Source organism: Dendropsophus ebraccatus, chromosome 7 (assembly GCF_027789765.1).
Source record: "Dendropsophus ebraccatus isolate aDenEbr1 chromosome 7, aDenEbr1.pat, whole genome shotgun sequence".
NCBI classification, from domain to species: domain Eukaryota; kingdom Metazoa; phylum Chordata; class Amphibia; order Anura; family Hylidae; genus Dendropsophus; species Dendropsophus ebraccatus.
Window position 1 is genome coordinate 144,200,902 of NC_091460.1, and position 24,363 is coordinate 144,225,264.

The window sequence follows — 24,363 nt, forward strand, 5'->3', positions numbered from 1 at the left end:
ATAGATAGATAGATAGATAGATAGGAGATAGATAGATAGATAGATAGATAGATAGATAGATAGGAGATAGATAGATAGATAGATAGATAGGAGATAGATAGATAGATAGATAGATAGATAGATAGATAGATAGGAGATAGATAGGAGAGAGATAGATAGATAGATAATAGATAGATAGATAGATAGATAGATAGATAGATAGATAGATAGGAGATAGATAGATAGATAGGAGATAGATAATAGATAGGAGATAGATAGATAGATAGATAGATAGATAGATAGATGATAGATAGATAGATAGATAGATAGATAGATAGATAGATAGATAGATAGATAGAAGATAGATAGATAGATAGATAGATAATAGGAGATAGAAGATAGATAGATAGATAGATAGATAGAAGATAGATAGATAGATAGATAGATAGATAGATAATAGGAGATAGAAGATAGAGAGATAGATAGATAGATAGATAGATAGATAGATAGATAGATAGGAGATAGATAGATGATAGATAGATAGATAGATAGATAGATAGATAGATAGATAATAGATAGGAGATTGATAGATAGATAGATAGATAGATAGATAGATAGATAGATAGATAGATAGATATTAGATAGATAATAGATAGGAGATAGATAGATAGATAGATAGATAGATAGATAGATATTAGATAGATAATAGATAGGAGATAGATAGATAGATAGATAGATAGATAGATAGATAGATAGGAGATAGATAGATAGATAGATAGATAGATAGATAGATAGATAGATAGGAGATAGATAGATAGATAGATAGATAGGAGATAGATAGATAGATAGATAGATAGATAGGAGATAGATAGATAATAGGAGATAGAATATAGAGAGATAGATAGATAGATAGATAGATAGATAGATAGATAGATAGATAGGAGATAGATAGATGATAGATAGATAGATAGATAGATAGATAGATAGATAGATAGATAGGAGATAGATAGATAGAAAGATAGGAGATAGATAGGAGATAGATAGATAGATAGATAGATAGGAGATAGATAGATAGATAGATAGATAGATAGGAGATAGATAGATAGAAAGATAGGAGATAGATAGGAGATAGATAGATAGATAGATAGATAGGAGATAGATAGATAGATAGATAGATAGATAGATAGATAGATAGATAATAGGAGATAGAATATAGAGAGATAGATAGATAGATAGATAGATAGATAGATAGATAGATAGATAGGAGATAGATAGATGATAGATAGATAGATAGATAGATAGATAGATAGATAGATAGATAATAGATAGGAGATTGATAGATAGATAGATAGATATTAGATAGATAATAGATAGGAGATAGATAGATAGATGATAGATAGATAGATAGATAGATAGATAGATAGATAGGAGATAGATAGATAGATAGATAGATAGATAGATAGATAGGAGATAGATAGATAGATAGATAGATAGATAGATAGATAGGAGATAGATAGATAGATAGATAGATAGATAGATAGATAGATAGGAGATAGATAGATAGAAAGATAGGAGATAGATAGGAGATAGATAGATAGATAGATAGATAGATAGATAGATAGATAGGAGATAGATAGATAGATAGATAGATAGATAGATAGATAGATAGATAAATACAAACTTTAATGTGTTTAAATATGTGGTTTAAATTAATGATTTTAAAACAGGAAGAATCCCAGTCAAGTGGATGTGAGAACGGAGAGGATGTTTCTGGAAGTAGCCGAGCTGCATAGAAAGCACCTGGGAGGACAGCTCTTGTTTGGTCCAGATGGCTTCTTGTATATTTTCCTAGGAGATGGAATGATAACTATAGATGACATGGAAGAAATGGATGGTTTGAGGTAAAAACAGATATCTCAAACAATGTTTCTTTGAATTAATATTGGGTCACCTGGCATTGTGGGGTTAAGCAATTGTAACATTTAACCGTCTGATGTGTTGTTTTTTTTCTCATGTTCATTTTTTTAGTGACTTCACCGGGTCGGTCCTAAGATTAGATGTTGACATTGATGGCTGCAGTGCTCTCTACTCTGTACCAAAAAGCAATCCTCACTTTAACAGCACAAACCAGCCCCCTGAAATCTTTGCACATGGACTTCATAACCCAGGCAGGTAAGCCGCACATTACTGTTGTAACTTCAGCTAGAGAGGAAGCATAGAAGATATGGGTGTAAATAGGTGGAGGCTTAAAGGGGTAGTCCAAGAAAAATGAACTTGTCCCCTATCCACAAAATAAGACAAATGTATCACATACATTTTCTGTTCTTTCATATCCTGTTATATATTTTCAGTCTAACTATTCAAAGTCCCATTGGTAATACAGCCCTCCCTGTATGATTGTGCAGAATCTCTTAGTGTGCTCTATGTAAAGGGAACCTGTCACCCGGGACTCAGGCACAGAGCCTGTCCGAGCCCCCGGTGCAACCCCGGATACTTACCCTTTCCTGCAAGTCCTTCTCCTGGAACCAGTCCTGGTCCCAGGAGTCCGATACCCATAGAGAATGAATGATAGAGAAAGAATCATCTCTGCTGATTAGCATACAGCGCACGCTCAGCTTCGGGTGCCGATATCTCTGTCCCGGGACCGGTTCAAGGAGCAGGACCTGCAGGAAAGGGTAAGTATCTGGGGCTGCTATGGGGGGTCAGACGGGCTCTGCGCCCACATCCCTGGTGACAGGTTCCCTTTAAGTAAAAAAGACAATTACAGGTTAACCTGAAGCGCATATATATATATATATATATATATATAGAGAGAGAGAGAGAGAGAGAGAGAGAGAGAGAGAGAGAGAGAGAGAGAGATACTAAGGCTGGGTTCACACAGCATTTTTGCAATCGTTTTTTTTTATTCTTTTTATGCAAAAATAAATTGGATAAAAAAAATAGAAGCACTTGTGTGCATCCGTTGTATTCCATTTTTTCATTGACGTCCAGTATTTAAAAAAAAAACTAATCAAAACTCATCTTTTTTTTTTTACTATATACAAAAAATGGGGTTTAGCACATTTTTGTGTATGCTAAAAAAAAGGGATGCGTTCTGATCATTTTTTTTTTTTTTCACAATGGAAGTCGATGAAAAAGAACGAACTGCATAAAACGTAGCGTGAACCCAGCCTTACGGGTTAAAATCAAGCTTTTGACATAAAATTAGATATACTAAGGCTGGGTTCACACTGCATTTTTTTCATCCATTTTATGCAAAAAAACTGACAAAAGTTGGATTAAAAATCAGATGTATTTGTGTATATGTGTGCCTCCATTTTGATCCGTTTTCCATTGACTTCCAATAGTTAAAAAAAAAGGTTTAAAACACATCCCTTTTTTGAGATTTTTTTTTATAATGAAAGTCGGTGGAAAAACGGGTCAAAACGGATGCACACAAATATATTTGTTTTTTTATCCTTTTTTTTTTTGCAAAAAAAAGGGCAAAAACGCAGTGTGAACTCAACCTAACTCAAAAGATGTGACCATGAGAATGAAGATAGGGCAGCTCGTTCAAAGTGAAAAGTTCACAACAAAGTTTGGAATATAGACTATTTGACTTCTTTTGTTCTTGTTTTAGGTGTGCCTCTGACCGCCATTCCAAGGACAGCAGTTTGAATTCAACAATTCTTTGCTTAGATTCCAGCACCAAGAACAGGTCAAATTCTCGAATATTACAGATTATAAAAGGAAAGGACTATGGTAGGCTACAGTGTAATTTTTTTTTCCGTGTCAAAATATTTAGACATCTATAATGACACATAACGACCTAATTAATACGTCCAAAACGCAGCGTACGTCAGATGTGGAAGACTAAACAATTCTCACAGTAAAATGAGGGTAATGGGAAGAACTATACAATATAAACATCGAAAAACCACAAGGATCCATTATATGAAATAACACAAACTATGACCTCCTGATTTAGATGTAACTGGAGTTCATTTTATAGAACAATCTACAGTATATGTCATTCTAACGGGGGTTAAAAAAGCTGAGATTTGGGGAGTTTTTTGAGAGGATCATCATACTGCAAAGCTGGGGATCACTTCCTTTCCATATCAGAATATAAAGCTCAAAAAATCATTGTTCTCCAATCATCTAAAGACTATGGGAAAAAAATAGTTAGTTACTACCAATGCAAATGAGTAGAGATGAGTGAACTTTTCAAACGTTTGATTCGGTAGGTTCACCCAACTTTGATGTAAAGTTCAGATTCCTCCAAACAAAACCTATATAAACCGCATTAAAACAGCTAACCGATTGCAGCTACTGGAGTGGAACTACCGGGGCTTCTTTTTTGCAGCGTAAACACCATACAAAACACATTTTTCATTGCTTTCAATGGGTGAAGCAACTGTTTGGTGTGTGTTTGCTTGCACTTTTGCGGTATAACTTTTTGCAATGTTCATAACAAATCTTGTATCAAAGTTTGGTTTGCTCATCTCTATTCATGAGGCTCCCAATACGAATACCAAACCTACCTACCAAACTGGATTCAGAAAACAATTACTTCCACCACTTTACTTATCTCAAGTAAAAAACTCTAAATTACTTTAGTTTTCTCAATCAGCTTCATTGTTGGATCTTTCCATATACTCAAACAGGTTGATATATATCATTGAAGGCGGAAGGGGCAGAAAAAAGCTACTGGGGACCAACCTGGTCACATCTGATTCCCACAGCATGAAAATGGTTCCTTTAAAAAAATTAAAAAAAATGGGTGCATTCCATATGATATCTGTATCTGGTAGTTTGAACCAGGCAGTGATATTGTGTACCGGGTCAGACTGCCCATCAGAGTACCAGAGAATCCTCAGATGGGCCCCAGCTGTGACACAATAATGTAGGGCCCCAGAGTTCTAGTAGAAGACAACGTCAACTGGAGATGGTTTTAGAGACATCCTATTTAGCCTTGCTCCATGATTGCTTCAAAGTGGACTAAAGTAGTCTTGGCCCCCAAAATCATTTCTTCTGGTGAGCCCAAGGAACTTCAGTCCAATACTGGTGGTGGAGAATGATAATAAATCCGTTTCTACAAATGTATTGGTCAGTCCCAAACTGGGGTCACCTTAGAAGACACCCCCATTATATAAGAGACTATACAATCTGTATGACGCTGCTTACTTATTATTTCCTTTTTTAATGAGACTATGATATCTACATACGTCCATCAGAATTTGTTCTCCACGTCGTTGTACTGTTTTGGCCTAATGCTACAACAGGTCCTTTTCTTTTCCAGAAAATGAGCCTCCCCTCTTAGAATTCAAGCCATTAAGCAATGGACAAACAGTCGGTGGTTTTATATACAGAGGCTGTCAGTCAGAGCGGCTATACGGGACTTATGTATTTGGAGACCGTTATGGGTAGGTTACAAATTTTCCAACCAGAATTTAAAATGATTACATAATGGCGGGTTTTTATCTTGCAAAGACCAGGTAGCAACTTAATGGAATAAAAATATTATGTGAACGTTTCCATTGGCATGGAAGGAAGAGTTTAAAGGGGGATTCCAGGAAAATCAACTTTTCCCCTATCCTACTTCTTTTTTTCCTGGAATACCCCTTCAGGCCATGTTCCCACTGCATAAGTTTGGTAATAATCACAGACGTTGTAACAACGGCCGAGATTACCACGGAACTTACGTAGTGCTGCCTTCTAAGGAACCCTGGCCAGAGTGTATACACATAGTATACACTCCGGCCGGGATCTCAAGCAGTGCTGCAAAAAACTGACATGTCAGCTTCACTGAATAGCGGCCGCAGAAAACCTGTCAGTGCACACAATGGAGCATGTGGCTCCGACCCCACTCTCCATTGTGTGCAGTGGGGAATTCGGATGCGGGCACCATGGATGTGCCAGCATCCGAATTAAGCAGCAGTAAAGATCATCCGGAGGATCATGTCTGACGCCGGCTGGATCACGGAATGACCGGTCTCTTATACCATGTGAACATGGCCTTAATCTGTGTCGGTTTTTCCACACACATAGGTAGATTGTATTTGCAATGTGCTTTTTTCAGTGTTTGGGCCTCATGATAACAATGTTCTCTCACCGTTGACCATCTGGGCATTTACCACAACCAATCATTAACTAATCATTTGTAACTGTTGTTTAGTTTATGATCTAAACATTTACTTTGCCGAGTGTGGAGAGGGACTGTATTATTGATGCTCATTCTTCCCCAGAGAATACCTATCGCTTTGTTATATATTTATCATATTACGTTGTCGCCATTAAATACCTTCATGCTGAGTTTCAAACTTTCAAAGCCAAAGTAGATTTCTAAGGTGCCGAACCGAACTTTTACACACTCACATATTGGTATTACACAAATTGAGTAGCAGCCAAGGTTTTGGCATTTATGTATATTTATTTCTACTTTTAGGCACGTTGCACTTTTCATTCAAATTTTATGTTTGTTTAACCAATAACTTTTTGAAAGCACAAGCAAGTAATGATTGTGTAATTGCAGAAACTTTGTAACGCTTCAGCAGAATTCCATCTCTAAACAATGGCAGGAGAAACCATTCTGTCTTGGCAGCGGAGCCTCCTGCAGAGGACCCTTCACAGGACACATTCTGGGATTCGGGGAAGATGAACTAGGTACAATACAAATAACGTGTAATTATGTCTTATGTATGATAGATAGATAGATAGATAGATAGATAGATAGATAGATAGATGATAGATAGATGATAGATAGATAGATAGATAGATAGATAGATAGATAGATAGGAGATAGATAGATAGATAGATAGATAGATAGATAGATAGATAGATAGGAGATAGATAGGAGATAGATAGATAGGAGATAGATAGGAGATAGATAGGAGATAGATAGGAGATAGATAGGAGATAGATAGATAGATAGATAGATAGATAGATAGATAGATAGATAGATAGGAGATAGATAGATAGATAGATAGATAGATAGATAGATAGATAGATAGATAGGAGATAGATAGATAGATAGATAGATAGATAGATAGGAGATAGATAGATAGGAGATAGATAGATAGATAGATAGATAGATAGATAGATAGGAGATAGATAGATAGATAGATAGATAGATAGATAGATAGATAGATAGATAGGAGATAGATAGATAGGAGATAGATAGATAGATAGATAGATAGATAGATAGGAGATAGATAGATAGGAGATAGATAGATAGATAGATAGATAGATAGGAGATAGATAATAGATAGATAGATAGATAGATAGGAGATAGATAGATAGATAGATAGATTATAGATAGAAGATAGATAGATAGATAGATAATAGATAGATAGATAGATAGATAGATAATAGATAGGAGATAGATAGATAGATAGGAGATAGATAGATAGATAGATAGATAGATAGATAGATAGATAGATAGATAGATAGGAGATAGATAGATAGGAGATAGATAGATAGATAGATTATAGATAGAAGATAGATAGATAGATAATAGATAGATAGATAGATAGATAGATAGATAGATAGATAGATAGATAATAGATAGATAGATAGATAGATAGATAGATGATAGATAGATAGGAGATAGATAGATAGATAGATAGATAGATAGATAGATAGATAGAAGATAGATAGTAGATAGATTGATAGATAGATAAAACTATGATAGTGTGCTTTCCATTTTTACTGGATACTGACTGCAATGTCTACGAGTTTGTACATGGAATAACAGTGTGTATGAAAATAAAGTTGAAAAGTATTAAAATGCTTCAGTGATACTAGGAAATAGTAAACCTATAGTTTTGCCATGACTAGGAGGCCTGACAAATCTCTCCGGCATGTGATGAAATAATCACTGTAACCCCCATGTTATATTGGCATTTTTAACAGGTGAAGTCTACATACTGTCAAGCAGTAAAAGTATGACTCAGACCCACAGCGGAAAACTCTACAAGATCATTGACCCCAAAAGGTAACCTGTTTTCCTCCATAAATAAATATTATAGAATTGGTGAGGACTTTAGCAGTCGTGGAATATTAGTTAAAGGGGGTTCCTGAGACATTTGTATGGATAGACGTTCCCTAGGCGGCGCCATCAACATTGGTGGGGGTGTAACTCCCAGGACTCTAAAAGATCATCTGATTAAAAGGACTATGTCTGGCCAACCATGAAGGAGATGCCCATCCAGCGGAGGTGCTAGGATCGGCCAACAATATCGGAGTCTTAGAAATCCCATCTAAATATTTTTGTATCATAATCCATAATGTATATTGGTGTAATTGATAATGGTTTTACATGAAGTAGTGACTCGCTACTTACTGGAGCTATTAACATTCACAAAATATATGTAATCCTTCCCATCCCTTGAAGACGCCTGAGATGTTTCCCATGGTATTACCATGTGTTGTGTAGAAAGTGTTATCTTACAGGAAGTTATCAGCTGTTTTAGGTTTGGGTGAGGTCATCGGCAATCTTTATCAAGGGGATATTTGTTGCTCAATATTTTCACAATTTGATTGAACAAATCAGCAGAAGAAACCTTATATTTTGTCTTGTATCAGTAATTGTTTCATTTTGCAACAATAATACAAAAAAATCATTTTTATTTTTTTTTTCCAAAAAATGCTCAGAATTTCATGCATTTTTACAAGCTCTCTTTATGGAATTGTTAATGTTCTATAGAAAAGCCTATGGAGAATAGGACAGGACAGTCACACCAGAAGTGACGAATATTTCTGCAAAGCAAAACAACATGGCAGTGTGTTATATAATGCATAAAAAACTACTGTAAAGACAATATATAAACAAAGCATATTTGCATATATGGGGGACATGTATCAAGGAGCGCAATCTTATTTTTCGGTGGAAAGGGTATGTATTCACAAATGGCCGTTTTGCGAATAAAATATTCACAAATGGGCACTTTCCTCCTGGTACGCTGGGGGGGGGCAAGGAGGGGGTGTGGAGAGGGCGGTACGGGGGGGGGCGCGGACTCAGAGTCCGCACGATTCATCTTTTTTTTCTCGTAAAAATAAGCAGTAAACCTACTCCAGCTCTAAGCTGGCGCAGGTTTCCTGCCGTGCGCACTGGCGCGCACAAGATTTTTGTAGAGGCAGTCCGCCTCTACATAAATCTCCGTAGTGCTGGAGCTGCGGGGACATTTTTAAGTCCGGCCCAGAAAACGTCGGACTTAATAAATGTCCCCCTACCAGTGCAATTACCTTTCGGCCTCTTTCAATTTTGGTTGTTCTCTATGTTGGTCCCACTCCTGGTTTTGGCTACAAATTCTAACCAAAACAATGGGCATATATATCAATGGGTCTGTGTTTTTTTATTTTAGCTAATATTAAGTTTTTGCACACAGTGTTTTTTTTTTTGCTCAACATTAATTCAGGCAAATTAGCTAGATTTCCCCAGTATACGCCAGGTTCGCCATTTCTCAGTTTTTGCGGCAGAAAGGGGGGGCGTGGTTTCAGATTAGCTTCCATTTTCGGCTGATGTGCAATACGCTACCACAGCAGAGGTTTTTTTGCCACGCTGTTTTAGGCAAAAATTGTGCAAAAAATTGTGCAAGAATTATCAATGCATGTATGCGTAATAGTAAATTTTACACACGGAAAGCAATATACTGCACAGTGTGTAATAATTTACAAGTGTGCAAAAAAATTGTGAAGATGATACGTTCCCCCCCATTGTGTGAGAAAGAGACCTTACACGACTTGTAGGATCTGACTTCTTATTAATATGCAGCTCTCCTGAACATCAAAAATAGAGAAAAGGCGTCCTCTAGTTCTATTTTAAAAAAGACGTCTGTTTGTTGCTGTAATTTAATTGATTTCAATGGAAGGGAGGACGTCCAATGCACACAGTGTATAAAATAACGGACGTTGTCTGCGCAGACGCCAGAATAATGATCATGACAATTATTTTCAGACGTCATTTGCAAACAGCGGACGTAATTTTTTTAGTTGTTCACACATGGGGTGAGATTTAGGAAACTGATGTAAAGTAGAATTGTTTTAGCAAATCAGCAAATCAGATTCCACTTTTCATTTTCAAAAAAATCTATGAGGAATGAAAAGTAGAATCTGATTGGTTACTAGGGGCAACTGAGACAATTCTACTTTACACCAGTTTGGTAAATCTCCCCCCACAGTTTTTCTTTTTTCACCGTCCTTTCACCATTTTTTTCAATTAAACTCAATGGACTTTTCAATTAAAGACAAAGGGCGATCAGTCCACCTGACCTAGAATAATGGACCAACGGCCGTCACTGCACTGGCGGGCGGCCAGACAGCCAAATGACGGACGTAATTTTTGCTTTTCAAAAAAAGAGAGGAAAAAACATTGTGGGTACACAGCTTTATAGTGTAAAGGTATAAAAAAAAAAAGGTTATTATCACTAGAAAATGAATGGATCAGATAAAAAGGAAAGACGGTAGAACATGAAAGGTTGGGGTGCAGCATCTGACATCTGTTTGTGCTCCTCATCCTCAGCCCACTTACTCCATTGTATGAAAATACCGTATAATAAACCAATTTCAAATAAACATTTGTTAAAAAAAAATTACGTAAATATATGTTTCTATTTTGCCATCAACAAAAATAAAATTCAGTCAACAGTACGTAAAACGACATATATGAAAACAGATATGCGATCCTAATTATTTGAATGTTCGGAATGTTACCATTTACATCGACCGGTTAAACACCTTGTGTGTGTATAGAAATGTAGCTAAGCTCCCACTGATTATAATGGCCAAAAGACAAGCAGATCCCAAAATGGCTGTGTTTACAGACGGAGTAAACGTTTAGAAATAGATGGACAGCGCGGCATTCTTCTCGAAAAGAACGTAAACAGAAAGAAACGGCTTCAAATTCATTTCGAGAGCGCCAGGGCCAGACACACACAGTCTTGTTAACCTGTGAAATGATTGAAAATAAATGACATTTACCCCACACAGTGGGTACTGGCTCGGCCACCATGCACACGGACCTGACCTTTTAGGAAAAAATTATGGAAATGTCGAGTTTATTTAGGCTGTGGCTCGCATGTAATTGCTAATACGCCTTTCGGAGAGTTACTGTCCCTTTAAGCAAAATCTGTCAACTGTTTTGATCCGATTACAAAAAAGCACTTTAATTGACCTTGACTCGACTCATAGGGTGGTCCCAGAATGTCATACCTAAAAGGCCAGACCTCACAGCGCTGTGCTGGGAACGGACGCTTCGTATTGAGTATCGGAAAGGATATGTAGGAGGCAAACTACAAATATGTTAAACCCATTGACCCCTATGAGGTTGGTGGAGACATTGGAAGCTATAAGCAATCCGTCACACTAATGTGATTTTCATACACAACTTGGGAAATAAGTTCTGCGTGTTGTTTTGTTCGTCATGTAAAGTAGGAGAACCATTATACCATTATACCAGGTAGAGTAAAACTTGATGACTTGCTTCAGCTTTTCACAATGTGTGATCTGAATGCATTCCCTAGGATTTTGTAGGTCAAATCGCTAACAATCATGTCTAATGGCTAAAATCATGTTATTTAAAGGGAAATGTTGCTTAAAATCCTAACTTTCAGAGTGCCATGTGTGTGCACTGATTTATTTTCTTAAATGTTTTTCAAAAAGCGAAGGATTTTAGTTTTTTTTTTTTCCCAATTTTCCAGTTACCCTAAAAGCCACCAATTTTGGCAGGGTTGGCCACAGATACCTCTGTGTGGAAACACTTTTTGCCACAAAGAAGAAATCCATGGCATCCAGGGAGCTCTCCAAGGTCCATGACATCCCGCTTGCTCTCCAGGGTCCATGACATCCCAGGTGCTCTCCAGGGTCCATGACATCCCAGGTGCTCTCCAGGGTCCATGACGTCCCGGGTGCTCTCCAGGGTCCATGACGTCCCGGGTGCTCTCCAGGGTCAATGACATCCAGGGTGCTCTCCAGGGTCCATGACATCCCGGGTGCTCTCCAGGGTCCATGACGTCCCGGGTGCTCTCCAGGGTCCATGACATCCCAGGTGCTCTTCAGGGTCCATAACTTCCAGGGGGCTCTCCAGGGTCAATGACATCCAGGGTGCTCTCCAGGGTCCATGACATCCCGGGTGCTCTCCAGGGTCCATGACGTCCCGGGTGCTCTCCAGGGTCCATGACATCCCAGGTGCTCTTCAGAGTCCATAACTTCCAGGGGGCTCTCCAGGGTCCAAAACATCCAGGGTGCTCTCCAGGGTCCATGACGTCCCTGGTGCTCTCCAGGGTCCATGACGTCCCGGGTGCTCTTCAGGGTCCATAACTTCCAGGGGGCTCTCCAGGGTCCATGACGTCCCGGGTGCTCTCCAGGGTCCATGACATCCCGGGTGCTCTCCAGGGTCCATGACATCCCGGGTGCTCTCCAGGGTCCATGACATCCCGGGTGCTCTCCAGGGTCCATGACATCCCATGTGCTCTCCAGGGTCCATGACGTCCCTGGTGCTCTCCAGGGTCCATGACGTCCCGAGTGCTCTCCAGGGTCCATGACATCCCGGGTGCTCTCCAGGGTCCATGACATCCCATGTGCTCTCTAGGGTCCATGACGTCCCTGGTGCTCTCCAGGGTCCATGACATCCCGGGTGCTCTTTAGGGTCCATAACATCCAGGGTGCTCTCCAGGGTCAATGACATCCAGGGTGCTCTCCAGGGTCCATGACGTCCCGGGTGCTCTCCAGGGTCCATGACATCCCGAGTACTCTCAGGGAAAAACTGATACATTTTTGTGCGTCCGTTTTGATCCGTTTTCTCATTGACTTCCATTATAAAAGAAAAGATCAAAACGCATCCTTCTTTTAGCATACACAAAAAAAGCACATTTTTGTTTACATTATAAAAAGAACATGTGTGTTTTGATCCTTTTTTTTATAATGGAAGTCAATGAGAAAACGGATTAAAACGGACGCACACAAATGCCTCAGTTTTCCCCTCCGTTTTTTCATCCGTTTTTTTTGCAAAAATGGGTGAAAGAAACGTAGTGTGAACCCAGCCTTATTGAACATATTGGACTTAGTGCACATGTCTAAAACGTTCCATCGGGTTTACAGAATGATTTCACTTTCAGTAGAACACCTGCCTCACCCATAGATGCCCAGGAGGTTGGAAAGTTCCATTAAAAGGTGTAATGGATCAGTTTTGCTTTTAATTTTGCTCAGTGGTTTCCAACCTAATGTTTTCTAATAGCCGGTGAGGGATGTGTAGCACCGAGAACACCCGCGCTGACTGGAAAACACATTTCAGCCATTCACAATGTAAAGGCTTTATTAAGTGGTTCTGTATATGTTCCAGAAGTGGATGATGATGATGATTGAAGTAACAAGCGACTTGTTTGGAAACAGTTTATATACAGCACGCACCCCCCACCCCCACCCCCTCCCCCTTCACGGTGCATTAAAATGCTATATTATTATTTATTCCTAGAAACAGAAGAAGTTTATAACAGGTGGCAAAAATATTCCGGAACCTCGACCCATTTTAAATGCTGCGTCCAGATGTTCCTTTATGTTATGTCTTTAACCCTTTACGAAGAATCTTCATTATTTATGAAATGTGATCGATCCCCTTCCCTTTTTTATTTGCTCTCCAATGTTCTACAGAAAAAAAAAAAGTTTAATACAAGTGGCCCCTTTAGTTGATAAACTCCTACAGGGCCTGTTGACCCAGCTGCTAAGTGCTTAGGCGGCAGGTGTTGGTTTTGCGACCACCCTGATAGTCGTGCAAACTGTTTAGCAGTTGCACTAAACTCCTGAGCTTTTAATCCCTTCTCTGGGCAAGGTGGCAGTGTACAAGTTAATGTTCATTGTGACTATACAAAGGCTTTCAAACCACATTTAAGATTGTAGGAACGCAGATCGAGCACAATCCTAATCAAAACCGCAACGTAGAACACGTGCTCTACAAAGGGCGATATTAGTATAAAAGAAATAATCATAGTCAACAAGTCAGTCACAATAAATACACCATCAGGTTATGGTCACTCACAGTATTTTTGTAAGTATTTTTCAACCAAAACCAGGAGTGAATTAAAAGCACAGAAATAATAATAATTTCTGTAATTTTAACACAACGGCCGTTATTTTCCATTAAATGGCGGCCATCCACTCAATTTCAACAGTGTGTGACCATAGCCTTTCTGGGTTTTCAATCCACTCCTGGTTTTGGTTGAAAATTACTGAGCAAAAATACTGAGCAAAAATACTGAACAAAAATACTGTATGTAAACAAGTCAGAAAGTGCCTGAACAATGTGAGACAATAATCATTAAAGGGATTATCACGTTTATGACCGATCCACAGGATATGAAAACGAAAAAGCCTGAGAAAAAAAACTTTGCACATCCGAAATAAATAAAATGATAATTTTTCCTAAAGCAAGTGAACTAAACAAAAGAAAAAGAGACTGTATACAGCATTACGCCATAAAAACAGCAGCCGTTTAATTGTAATGCGGGTACATCCGGGTGCGCCCACACTCCAGTTAGCTATAGCAGACAATGTAAAGTACGCCTGGGATTCCTTAGGTGCTAATGTAATCGGCCGCTGTCATTAACCAACGACCGTTATTGCAAACCTTAGTGTGGCCGAGGCCTTAAAATACAAACTCTTAGAGAGAGATCACGGTAAATCGTCGCTCAAAGTCCTGAAGCCTATAAGTCAGTTCGTGTTCATATGAATAAATACTGTGTACTTAGTCCATAACTAGTAATAAATATAAGGGTAGGCTATGTTCACATTGCGTATAACACCAGCCGTTCTGTGTGTATACACTCTGGCCGGGATTCCATTTATTCAAATACAACGGCCGTGATTTATGCTAAACATACGTTGTATAAACATGGCTGTAAAGTGCATGTGTGCATATACAGGTACAAATTATATATATAAATATTACATGAGTACAAAAAATATACACATCACAGCACAACATAAAAGATGACACCAACCAAAATGATAAGATGGAAATAAGAAGGAGAGTGGTCCGGCACCAAGCCATTAGATACCGTCCCACCCCGAAGCACTGGTGGCAGGCCTGGAGGCCCCCCCTGTGATGAAACCCCACCCCTCTGTGACACAGTTCCATCAAAATCAATGGAGCCATGTCACAGAGGGGAGGAGATATTGTCGCACTGGGGGCCAGCGGGCCTGCCACCAGTGCTCCGGGGCGGTTCAGTGCTCCCGAAAAGACCAGCGCCGAGCACAGGCACCAGGAGTATTGCGGCACTGTTGTAAGCTATACAATAGATTGTGGATGGCTGAAAAAACTTCTTTAGATTCTTTCCGGACAATAATTGGTATTCTTTTAATGACTGAATATGAAATGAATGAATATAACAGATGCTAACCAATGACAGTTATCTGTTGAAAAGTAAATTTTCCATATTAAAGCAATACTGTATTCAGCTACACCCTCCCCCCCCCCCCCCCCCCCCCCAAACTTCAGGTACTATCCATCTGCTGAGCTGAAGTCCCTCCCAGTCGTATTTTCCAAAATGTGCTCAGTGCTTGACTTGGCAAAAAAAGCAATCTATAATCTGCAGCAGTCAATAAGGCGTGGCCTATGGCGTCCGTGCCCCCGACCTGCTACTCATCTGCTTCCTTCTTCTCCACCCTCCTCTGTAATGCACCCTGCTGCGATGCTACCATGCATGAGCAAGCAGATGCCGATGGGCTGAACTACTTGGGGGCTTTACAGATGACGAGGAGGGTGGAGGAGAAGGAAGGAGAGGCATAGCAGGCCTAGGGCACGGACTCCTTAGGCCACGCCTCATTGACTTAGCTGCTGTGGATTCGCTAAACACTGATGAAAGGCAAATCCTTCAGAAAACAGCCTCCTAAAATCCCTAGTATATGGCTAGCTTTAGTATGGCAATAGACCAACAAGTTACTTTGTCAAACTTCTTCCCAGCCTTGGTCAACCCTATATGCTGTCAAAGAGACAATATCATTTTAAATGAGAAGTCCGGCCGGGGAGGGGGGGGGGTGTTGGGTCGGGGGGCAAAAATCATTATGGCCACAGATAACACAATACTAGTAAAAAAAAGTAAAAAATGTTAGAGGTCATCTTGATTTTTGCTCCTACACCACTACTCCATCATCTACACCACTTCTGACGTGTAGATCAGAGCTGTCATAAGCTTTAGCTTTGGCTGTCCAGGCATGATGGTATTGTAGTTTAGTAACAACTGGAGGGCCTGAGTTTGACACCTGTGATCTAGATGATCCATTCTGTTTTAGACCAAGTTCACACAAAGTACATGTAATGGCGAGAACAGCCATTCTTTTCAATTAAAAAATCTGTTCTTGTCTTAGTGAAATGTATTGCATTAAAGTCAATGCAAACAACGCCCGTTGTTCACACATTGTATTAAACAATGGCTGTTGCTTGCTACGGCCATTGAAATAGTCGACATGTCAATTATTTACGGCCATTGTTGCATTGATTTCAACGCAATTTTCAATGCAATTTTTTGACACTTATGTTATTACGGTGTTTATCATCCATCGATATTAATGCTCATTCGTGTAGAATAGTAAGAGGCACTCGGTATTAGATAGAGAAACCTTTTATTTGATGGTGGTTACTTTTGCAGTTTTATGATGTGATACAATTTTCTCAACATATACAAAATCTGGTCATTGTAAAGGCATAAGGGGAGTCGTGTTTATGGAAAAGCTCTAGCTATATATTTAATTTCTAACTGATCTGGATCACAGGTGCAATTATTTATTGGCCCTATTAAAATATGGGAATGCATGCGAGGCAACCTATATATTGGAATAGCTATAAAACATGCACGCTTATAAAGTAAGCTTCAGCTTCAATATGCCCCTTCTATAACGGCGTGTTTATTTTGGCTGAATCCGTTTCAGGTTCTAGAAATGTTTTCTTTCGGCCGCTTTGCTCCCTCTAGAAGACATTTGGTTACACATAAAATATATGTGCAGCTTTATACATTGAATGGAGATGTGTGATTAGTAATTAAACCGGCTAATACCCTGTGTTACAAATGGGTTGAATTGTAATGTATTTGCGGCAACAGTGTAATACTGCCCAGCGCTGAGCATAAATCTCTGTCTACATGTATAAATGACTCAGATCGGAGATTCAGATGATTTGTGATCCCGGGCCAATAAGTCGGGAAAGGTTAATTCATGTTTTTACTAACTTTTCCAATGAAAGGAATATGGTAAACCAGCTTGGATATAGTCACATAGCGCGCAGATTGCTGTTGTTATAGCTAACATAAAGAGGGAAACTCACTTATTCATTAGTTGCATAATTTTATATTATAGACAGATTTACTTAAAACTATATAAAAAATTATATAAAGTGCACCTGTCATTAAAAAGAGGAGACATCATAGAGACATGTCAAAAGTTTTGATCGGTGCGGGTCTGAGTGTTCACACCTGTACAGATCAGGAGATAGAGCGGGATGAAGACCGCATTGCAGAGTTATAAGAAAGAGAGTCAGACTTATAACAGAGCTCTAAGGATCCCGACTCTTTTTTCTTACTCAGAGCCAGGGGCGGATTAACTTTCCCATAGGCCCCGGGCTGTTCACCAAGCCTGCCCCCCCCCCCCCCCCCCCCCACTGTAACTATGGTGGCACTAGCCTTGTGTTTATAGTACAGGACAGATAATGTCATGATGTTCTGATTTGTGCAAAATTGCCATAAAAAACAGTGATTTTTTGCAAATCATGGCGGAAGTGTAGCCAGGAGACAGTACACTACTGAAAGTATAAGTCTTTTTGGGTGGTCATGGGCCCCCCAGGAGCTCAGGGCCCCGGGCTGCCGACCGAAGCGCCCCTATTATAATCCACTACTGCTCAGAGCGGAGAGTGGATGTGCAGCAGTGCCATCTTCTTCCCACTCGTTCTCCTGATCGGTACGGTTTGGAAAACTCAGACCTGGATCAATCAAAACTTTTGACATGTCTCTATGTTGTCTCTATGCCATGTCAAGTGTTTTTTGTAACGACAGTGACACTTTAAGGCAGGGGTACTCAACAACTTTTAGTGAAAGTCCACTTATGGGGTCTGTTGTGTTGTGCTCCCCCAGTAGTATATAGCCCCCGTGTTGCTCCCCCATTAGTATATAGTCCCCCTGTGCACTACCCCAGTAGTATATAGTCCCCCTGTGCACTCCCCCAGTAGTATATAGCCCCCTATGCGCTCGCCCAGTAGTATATAGTCCCCCTGTGCTTCCCCAGTAGTATATAGCACCCCTGCTGTGTGCTCCCCCAGTTATATAGCCCCCCTGTGCTCCCCCTCCCATATAGCATATAACATTAAAAAACAAACACTTATACTCACCTGGGTCCAGGCGTCTCCTCTTCTCATTACAAGTGCTCAGAGTTACTGTGCAGAGGGGACCAGCGCAGCTCAGTATACAGGTATGAGCAGGGGTACAGACAGCTGGTCTCCATGGTCCGCGTTCGCACCAAGGTTCGCAAGTTGAGGACCCCTGCTTTAAAGAGAACATGTCAGGTGATGTATTCTGCCCCATGTAAAGCAGCATAGGATAGAGGAAGAAAAGCTTAGTGCCATGATATATAGTTATATACCGTAGGTTTATATGGTTTGGAGTAAGATTTATGTGTTTGAAAAAAGTAGTAAGGAGTGGACTCTTAAGACATTCAGTGAGTTCTGCTTAAAATTATACTGTATTCACCAACCCACCCACCCCCAAACTGCTGGTACCATCTGCTTGATGAGAGTAAGTCCTTTGTGTCGGGTTCCTTGTTAGGGTAAAAAATTATCTTTTAATGTGCAGCAGCTGATTCAATGAGGTGTGGCCTATAGCGTCTGTGCCCAAGGCCTGTGCCGCCTCTCCTTTCTTCTTCCCCACCCTTCTTGTCATTAGGAACGCCCCTGTGATTTCTCCTATTTATCGCTTGTCTAAACAGTGCCACACCTCATTGACTCGGGGACACTTTAAAAGACAGAATCGGGGAGGACTTACTGTCATCAAATAGATGGCACCAGCGACTGGGGGGGGGGGGGGGTGGAGGGTAGATATAGTATTGGGTTAGGTGTCTGCAGACATGTTGGAGTCTTATTACTGCAGTGAAGTGATGCAATAGGGCTATGTTCACACATAGCGTTTAATTAGCATTTAATTTGCGTTAATTCCCTCTCTTTTGCTGCAAATTGTGCAATGGCAATAAAGTGGTGCTATTTCTGCCACAATTCCATCAAATAGCACAATTTTACCTTGAAATGTGATGACATAATAAACACACCGATACAAGGCAAGCTATCAAACACTGTGTGTGGGCGGGGTAATTGGGACTCTTACTGACTCTCCTAAGAGTCCTGTCAAGATTTATTCCGCTTTTTACTAATAAATCCTGCTCCATATCATACAAATCTACATATTAGATTCTCTGCTGTTGTTCTCAGATTGGACAGCATTAAAGGGGTATTCCGCCCAAAGTAAACTTTTTACATGTTGGTGCACCTGGTGAAAACAGCCGAGTCCCATGGTATGAAAATCTGGATTAGGAGCAGACTAGATTATGTAACCCCAGAGGAGTAGGAAGGAAGGGAGCAGGCGGAAGACTGTCCCTTGGGGCAGCCAGCAAGAGATGTTAGTATTAGAGATGAGCGAACTGGGTTCGGGTTCGAGTCCATCCAAACATGAACGCTCAGCATTAGATTAGCTGGGGCTGCTGAAGTTGGATGAAGCCCTAAGGTTGTCTGGAAAACATGGATACAGCCAATGACTATATCCATGATTTCCACATAGCCTTAGGGCTTTATCCAACTTCAGCAGCCCCCGCTAATCAAATGCCGAACGTTCGGGTTCGGATCGACTCCAGCTGCTCCAGGTGCGCTCATCTCTAGTTAGGAGGGGTGCAGGACAAGGTTCTTTGGAAAACTTGCTTTTCCCCTCCCTCTTTTAACTGTACTGTAGTAAGTTTTTTCCTGACTATAGGCGTAACTTGTATCGGGCAGGAGTTTTGTTGGAACATACTGTACAGAAGAGAGAGGGGGAAGCAACATAGAGAGCAGCTCGGGCAGGGGGCAGGCTTTTCTCACCACTGTTCCTCTCCACTGCTGTGATTTGACAGCTATTTGGGAGAAGTATGTGTATATAATGTTTGCATGTACAGTATGTGCCGCTAGGGAGGTTCAGAGAGGGACCGTGCCATGACCCCAGCTCATGACCCCAGCTCTGAATGGCGCCTTTCTCACTATAGGCTGATGCAGGCCGTTCTCCGTGCCAGCTAATTAAACATTTAAATGCAGCTGTCAAAACTCAGCCCATAGTAATTGAGTGCAGATAATATAGATCAATGCAGTACATATGTACTGCATTGATCTATATGAACAATCAATTTATTGTATATAGAAGTTACTGTAAAAAAAAAAAATGTTTTTTTCATTAATAAAAAATCCCATGGCAAAATAAAAGTTTAAATCATCCCCCTTTCCCCATTTTATAAATAAATCAGTAAAAAAATAAACATGTTTGATATCGCCACATGCAGAATCACACAAACTATTAAACTATGGTATTCCTGATCTCGCACAGTAAACTGTATAAGTGCAAAATTTACAATTTTTGGTCACATCAAATCTGGAAAAATTGTAATTAAAAAGTGATCCAAAAGTCGCATATATGCAAGCGAGCTACTGATAAAAAGTACAGATCATGCAATAGATTCATCTAGGAAGGTGTTCTGATGAGTCACATTTTTCTTTTACATCACATGGCTACACGGGTGTACAGATTAGAATAACGGCCGTTATTTGTCATTCTATTAGACAATTTCATCATGTTATACTTTGGTAATAAGTATATATATATATATATATATATATAATTCATATTGTTACTATTAATTAATGTTTTATTTTAGCAGACACACCGTTTTTTCAGTAATAGATGTAGCTTCACTCGATTGACACCTGTGTGCTCTGCCTTTCTCCAGCCACTAGAATATAGCATAGGATTGTGTACTGGCATTTACACTACCCATTTATTGGCTCTTTTCTGTGCATTGCTGTCACTGGATTTATTATGCGTTTTAACTGCTTGCACCTGGGACCAAATAGATTTTTTTTTTTGTTAGCATGTAGTAACGAGCAAGTGGCTGTGACTGTGAGATGAAGAAAGGAGCTGTAATTCTGGGTGGAAAATGTATTGCCATGATGTGTCCTGACCTTATAAACCAAATACATACATATTATACACACACACACATATTATACATACACACATATTATACATACATACACATATTATACATACAAACATATTATACATACATACCATACACATACATATTATACATACACACATATTATACATACATACACATATTATACACACATACATATTATACATACATACATATTATACACACACACATATTATACATACACACATATTATACATACATACACATATTATACATACAAACATATTATACATACATACCATACACATACATATTATACATACATACATATTATACACACACACATATTATACATACATACACATATTATACATACAAACATATTATACATACATACCATACACATACATATTATACATACATACATATTATACACACACACATATTATACATACACACATATTATACATACATACACATATTATACACACATACATATTATACATAAATACATATTATACACACACATACATATTACACATACATATTATACACACATACATATCACACATACATATTATACATACATAGATCAGTAATAGTGGCACAATTATTACAATAATAATAATAATAATAATAATAATAATAATAATAATATTTATTTGTATAGCGCCAACAGATTCCAGAGCGCTTACAATATGTTACTGATCAGCTCCATGTTCCACATTTGTACAAGTAGTGAATGTGCATTTGGTGAGATGTGAGACGTATTCGCTGGGTATTGGCTATTGCAGCTAATTATTAGGAGTTCAGTAGCTGAAGATGAAGTTTTATAACCACAAAAAGTTGTAACCACTCTCATAAAGGTCTCCTAATGGAAAATATAAATATAGCTAAAACCAAAAATCTAAAAACTAATCTAAAAACGAAAAAATCTTTTGCTAGAATCAGATGGAGTAATGGTCCGTTTACACAAAGCGATAATTCACCTAATCGATCGTTTAAGGATTTTGAAGCAATGATTTGGTTTTTATAACGATCAGCATTTAGACAAATTAATTGTTATAAAAATTGTTAGAAAAATCGTTATTGTGATCATTTTTAAGATCGCTTAAGCCCATCTCACACATAGGGGGAATCTTTGAAAGACTGTTTACACGAATCGATCTGCAAATTTTTAGCGAGCAACCAACGATGATTTGAGAACATGTTGAAAGATCACAATGAACTATCGTCGCTTGATCGATCGCTGTGTTTACACAAGCCGATTATCGCTCAAATGCGATCGTTATCGCGAAAATTCAAACGATAATCGTTCCGTGTAAATGCAGCATTAACGATTGTATTAAGGATCGTAACTAACGACCATCGTTCTGTGTAATATGGTGAACAATTTCAGGTTAACAATAAACAATCTTGTTTGCGATCGTTTATCATTAGTCGTTATTTGTTAAAAATCGTTCCTTATTTCGTATTGTTTCTTTCTCATTTGGCGCAGACCGACAATGCCTGAAGACTGTAAGCGGACGGTGATCCCCCCGCAGCCTCTGTCCTCCGACTGTTCCCGACACTGTAAGAACGGCCACTGTACCCCCACCGGGAAATGCTGCTGCAATCAAGGATGGGAAGGAGAGTTCTGCCGAATCGGTGAGTAATCTCTTTATTACAGATGCCATGATTTTTTTTTTGTACTTTCCATTAATTTGTCATCATTCCCACAAAACAATAACTATCCCCAGACCGACGTAACTGGAGAGCGAGGGATTAGTGGGATTTAGTAACATCACCAAGTAATCCTGCGTAAATCTTCTATATGTTCTCCGGGCGCCTCACAATATGTCATTTCTGGCCTGGTAATTTTATTGTGGTGGATCCATGGAGAAAGGCGCAGTGTCTCCACATAATGACGGCCTCAGCCTTAAAGGACATGGAAACCGTATTGGCGTCTATACCATGAATAGTCGGTGATCCCACGGAGACGTCACTCTTGATTTTCCGTAACTGGGTTATATTTAAAGAGAATTGTATTTCACATCAGATTTCTTGGTTTTGTGTATGTTATAAGCCCCAGAATGCAATTAGGGTCACAGTAAATGCACATAATCTAATATGGTAAAACATATAGGAAAACTGCCAGCTTACATGAAATTTTTAAACAATCTGCCACCGTATGATAAGGGGTACTCTTTTTCTTTCAAATCAACTGGTTTCAAAAAGTTATATAAATTTGTAATTTTTTTCTATTTAAAATTATCAATTCCCATACTTACCTGCTGCTGTATGTCCTGCAGGAAGTGGTGTATTTTCTCCAGTCTGATGCAGTGCTCTCTGCTGCCACCTCTGTCCATGTCAGGAACTGTCCAGAGCAGCAGCAAATCCCTACAGAAAACCTCTCCTGCTCTGGACAGTTCCTGACATGGACAGAGGTGGCAGCAGAGAGCACTGTGTCAGACTGGAGAGAATACACCACTTCCTGTAGGACATACAGCAGCTGGTAAGTATGGGAAGAATTGAGATTTCTAAATAGAAGTAAATTACAAATCTATATAACTTCCTGAAACCAGTGGATTTGAAAGAAAAAGATTTTAGTTGGATAATCCCTTTAAGCAGGAAATATATATAAGACAGGGATGGGAAGCTGTAGTAAATCTACAATACCCATCAGGCCTGGGCAACCTGTCTAGCCATGATGGGAATTGTAGTTTTGGAACAGCTTGATGGCTGAAGGTTCCCCATTCCTGATATAAGAGAAGGGTTAGCTGGACCTATGTGTCTGGGGTCCCGCTGATTCTGCCAGCAATTGGCTGTATTACACTTAGAACTGTGGTTAATGATTGAGCAGATTGCTAATAAATAATCTCTTAGATGAAAGAATTTGGACAATTTATAACTAAATTGCTCAAAATTGTCTGTTTTATTACATTTATTTGATCCAGTTTTGAAATACTTGCCCAGATATAATATTGAGAATGTGCGAGATTTTGGAAGCTGTTACAACTAAGACTAGGGACTGTGACTTCACACCCCATTTGTGATAAGTGTTACTTTTTTGGGGGGCACTTTGTGTGGGGTTTGTGATTTCCCAACATATTTCTGGTGCAATTTCTGGCAGACACAGCAATAAAACAAAGGTGGGAATTATTAGCCAAACAAGAGTGGGAGAATAGCAAATTTTACAAATCTCACCTATAGGCTGCCAAAATT

At 39.2% G+C, this 24,363-nt stretch overlaps 1 protein-coding gene across 1 annotated transcript in view; it reads left to right on the forward strand.

Moving 5' to 3' along the window:
* HHIP (hedgehog interacting protein) overlaps positions 1-24,363 on the forward strand; it is an 87,406-nt gene that overhangs the window by 58,308 nt on the left and 4,735 nt on the right. The window contains exons 6-12 of the mRNA XM_069976864.1: positions 1,707-1,880; positions 2,008-2,151; positions 3,599-3,720; positions 5,261-5,384; positions 6,494-6,624; positions 7,873-7,954; positions 22,658-22,806. Of these exons, the coding sequence (XP_069832965.1) occupies positions 1,707-1,880; positions 2,008-2,151; positions 3,599-3,720; positions 5,261-5,384; positions 6,494-6,624; positions 7,873-7,954; positions 22,658-22,806 (926 nt within the window). The remainder of the gene's footprint in view (positions 1-1,706; positions 1,881-2,007; positions 2,152-3,598; positions 3,721-5,260; positions 5,385-6,493; positions 6,625-7,872; positions 7,955-22,657; positions 22,807-24,363) is intronic.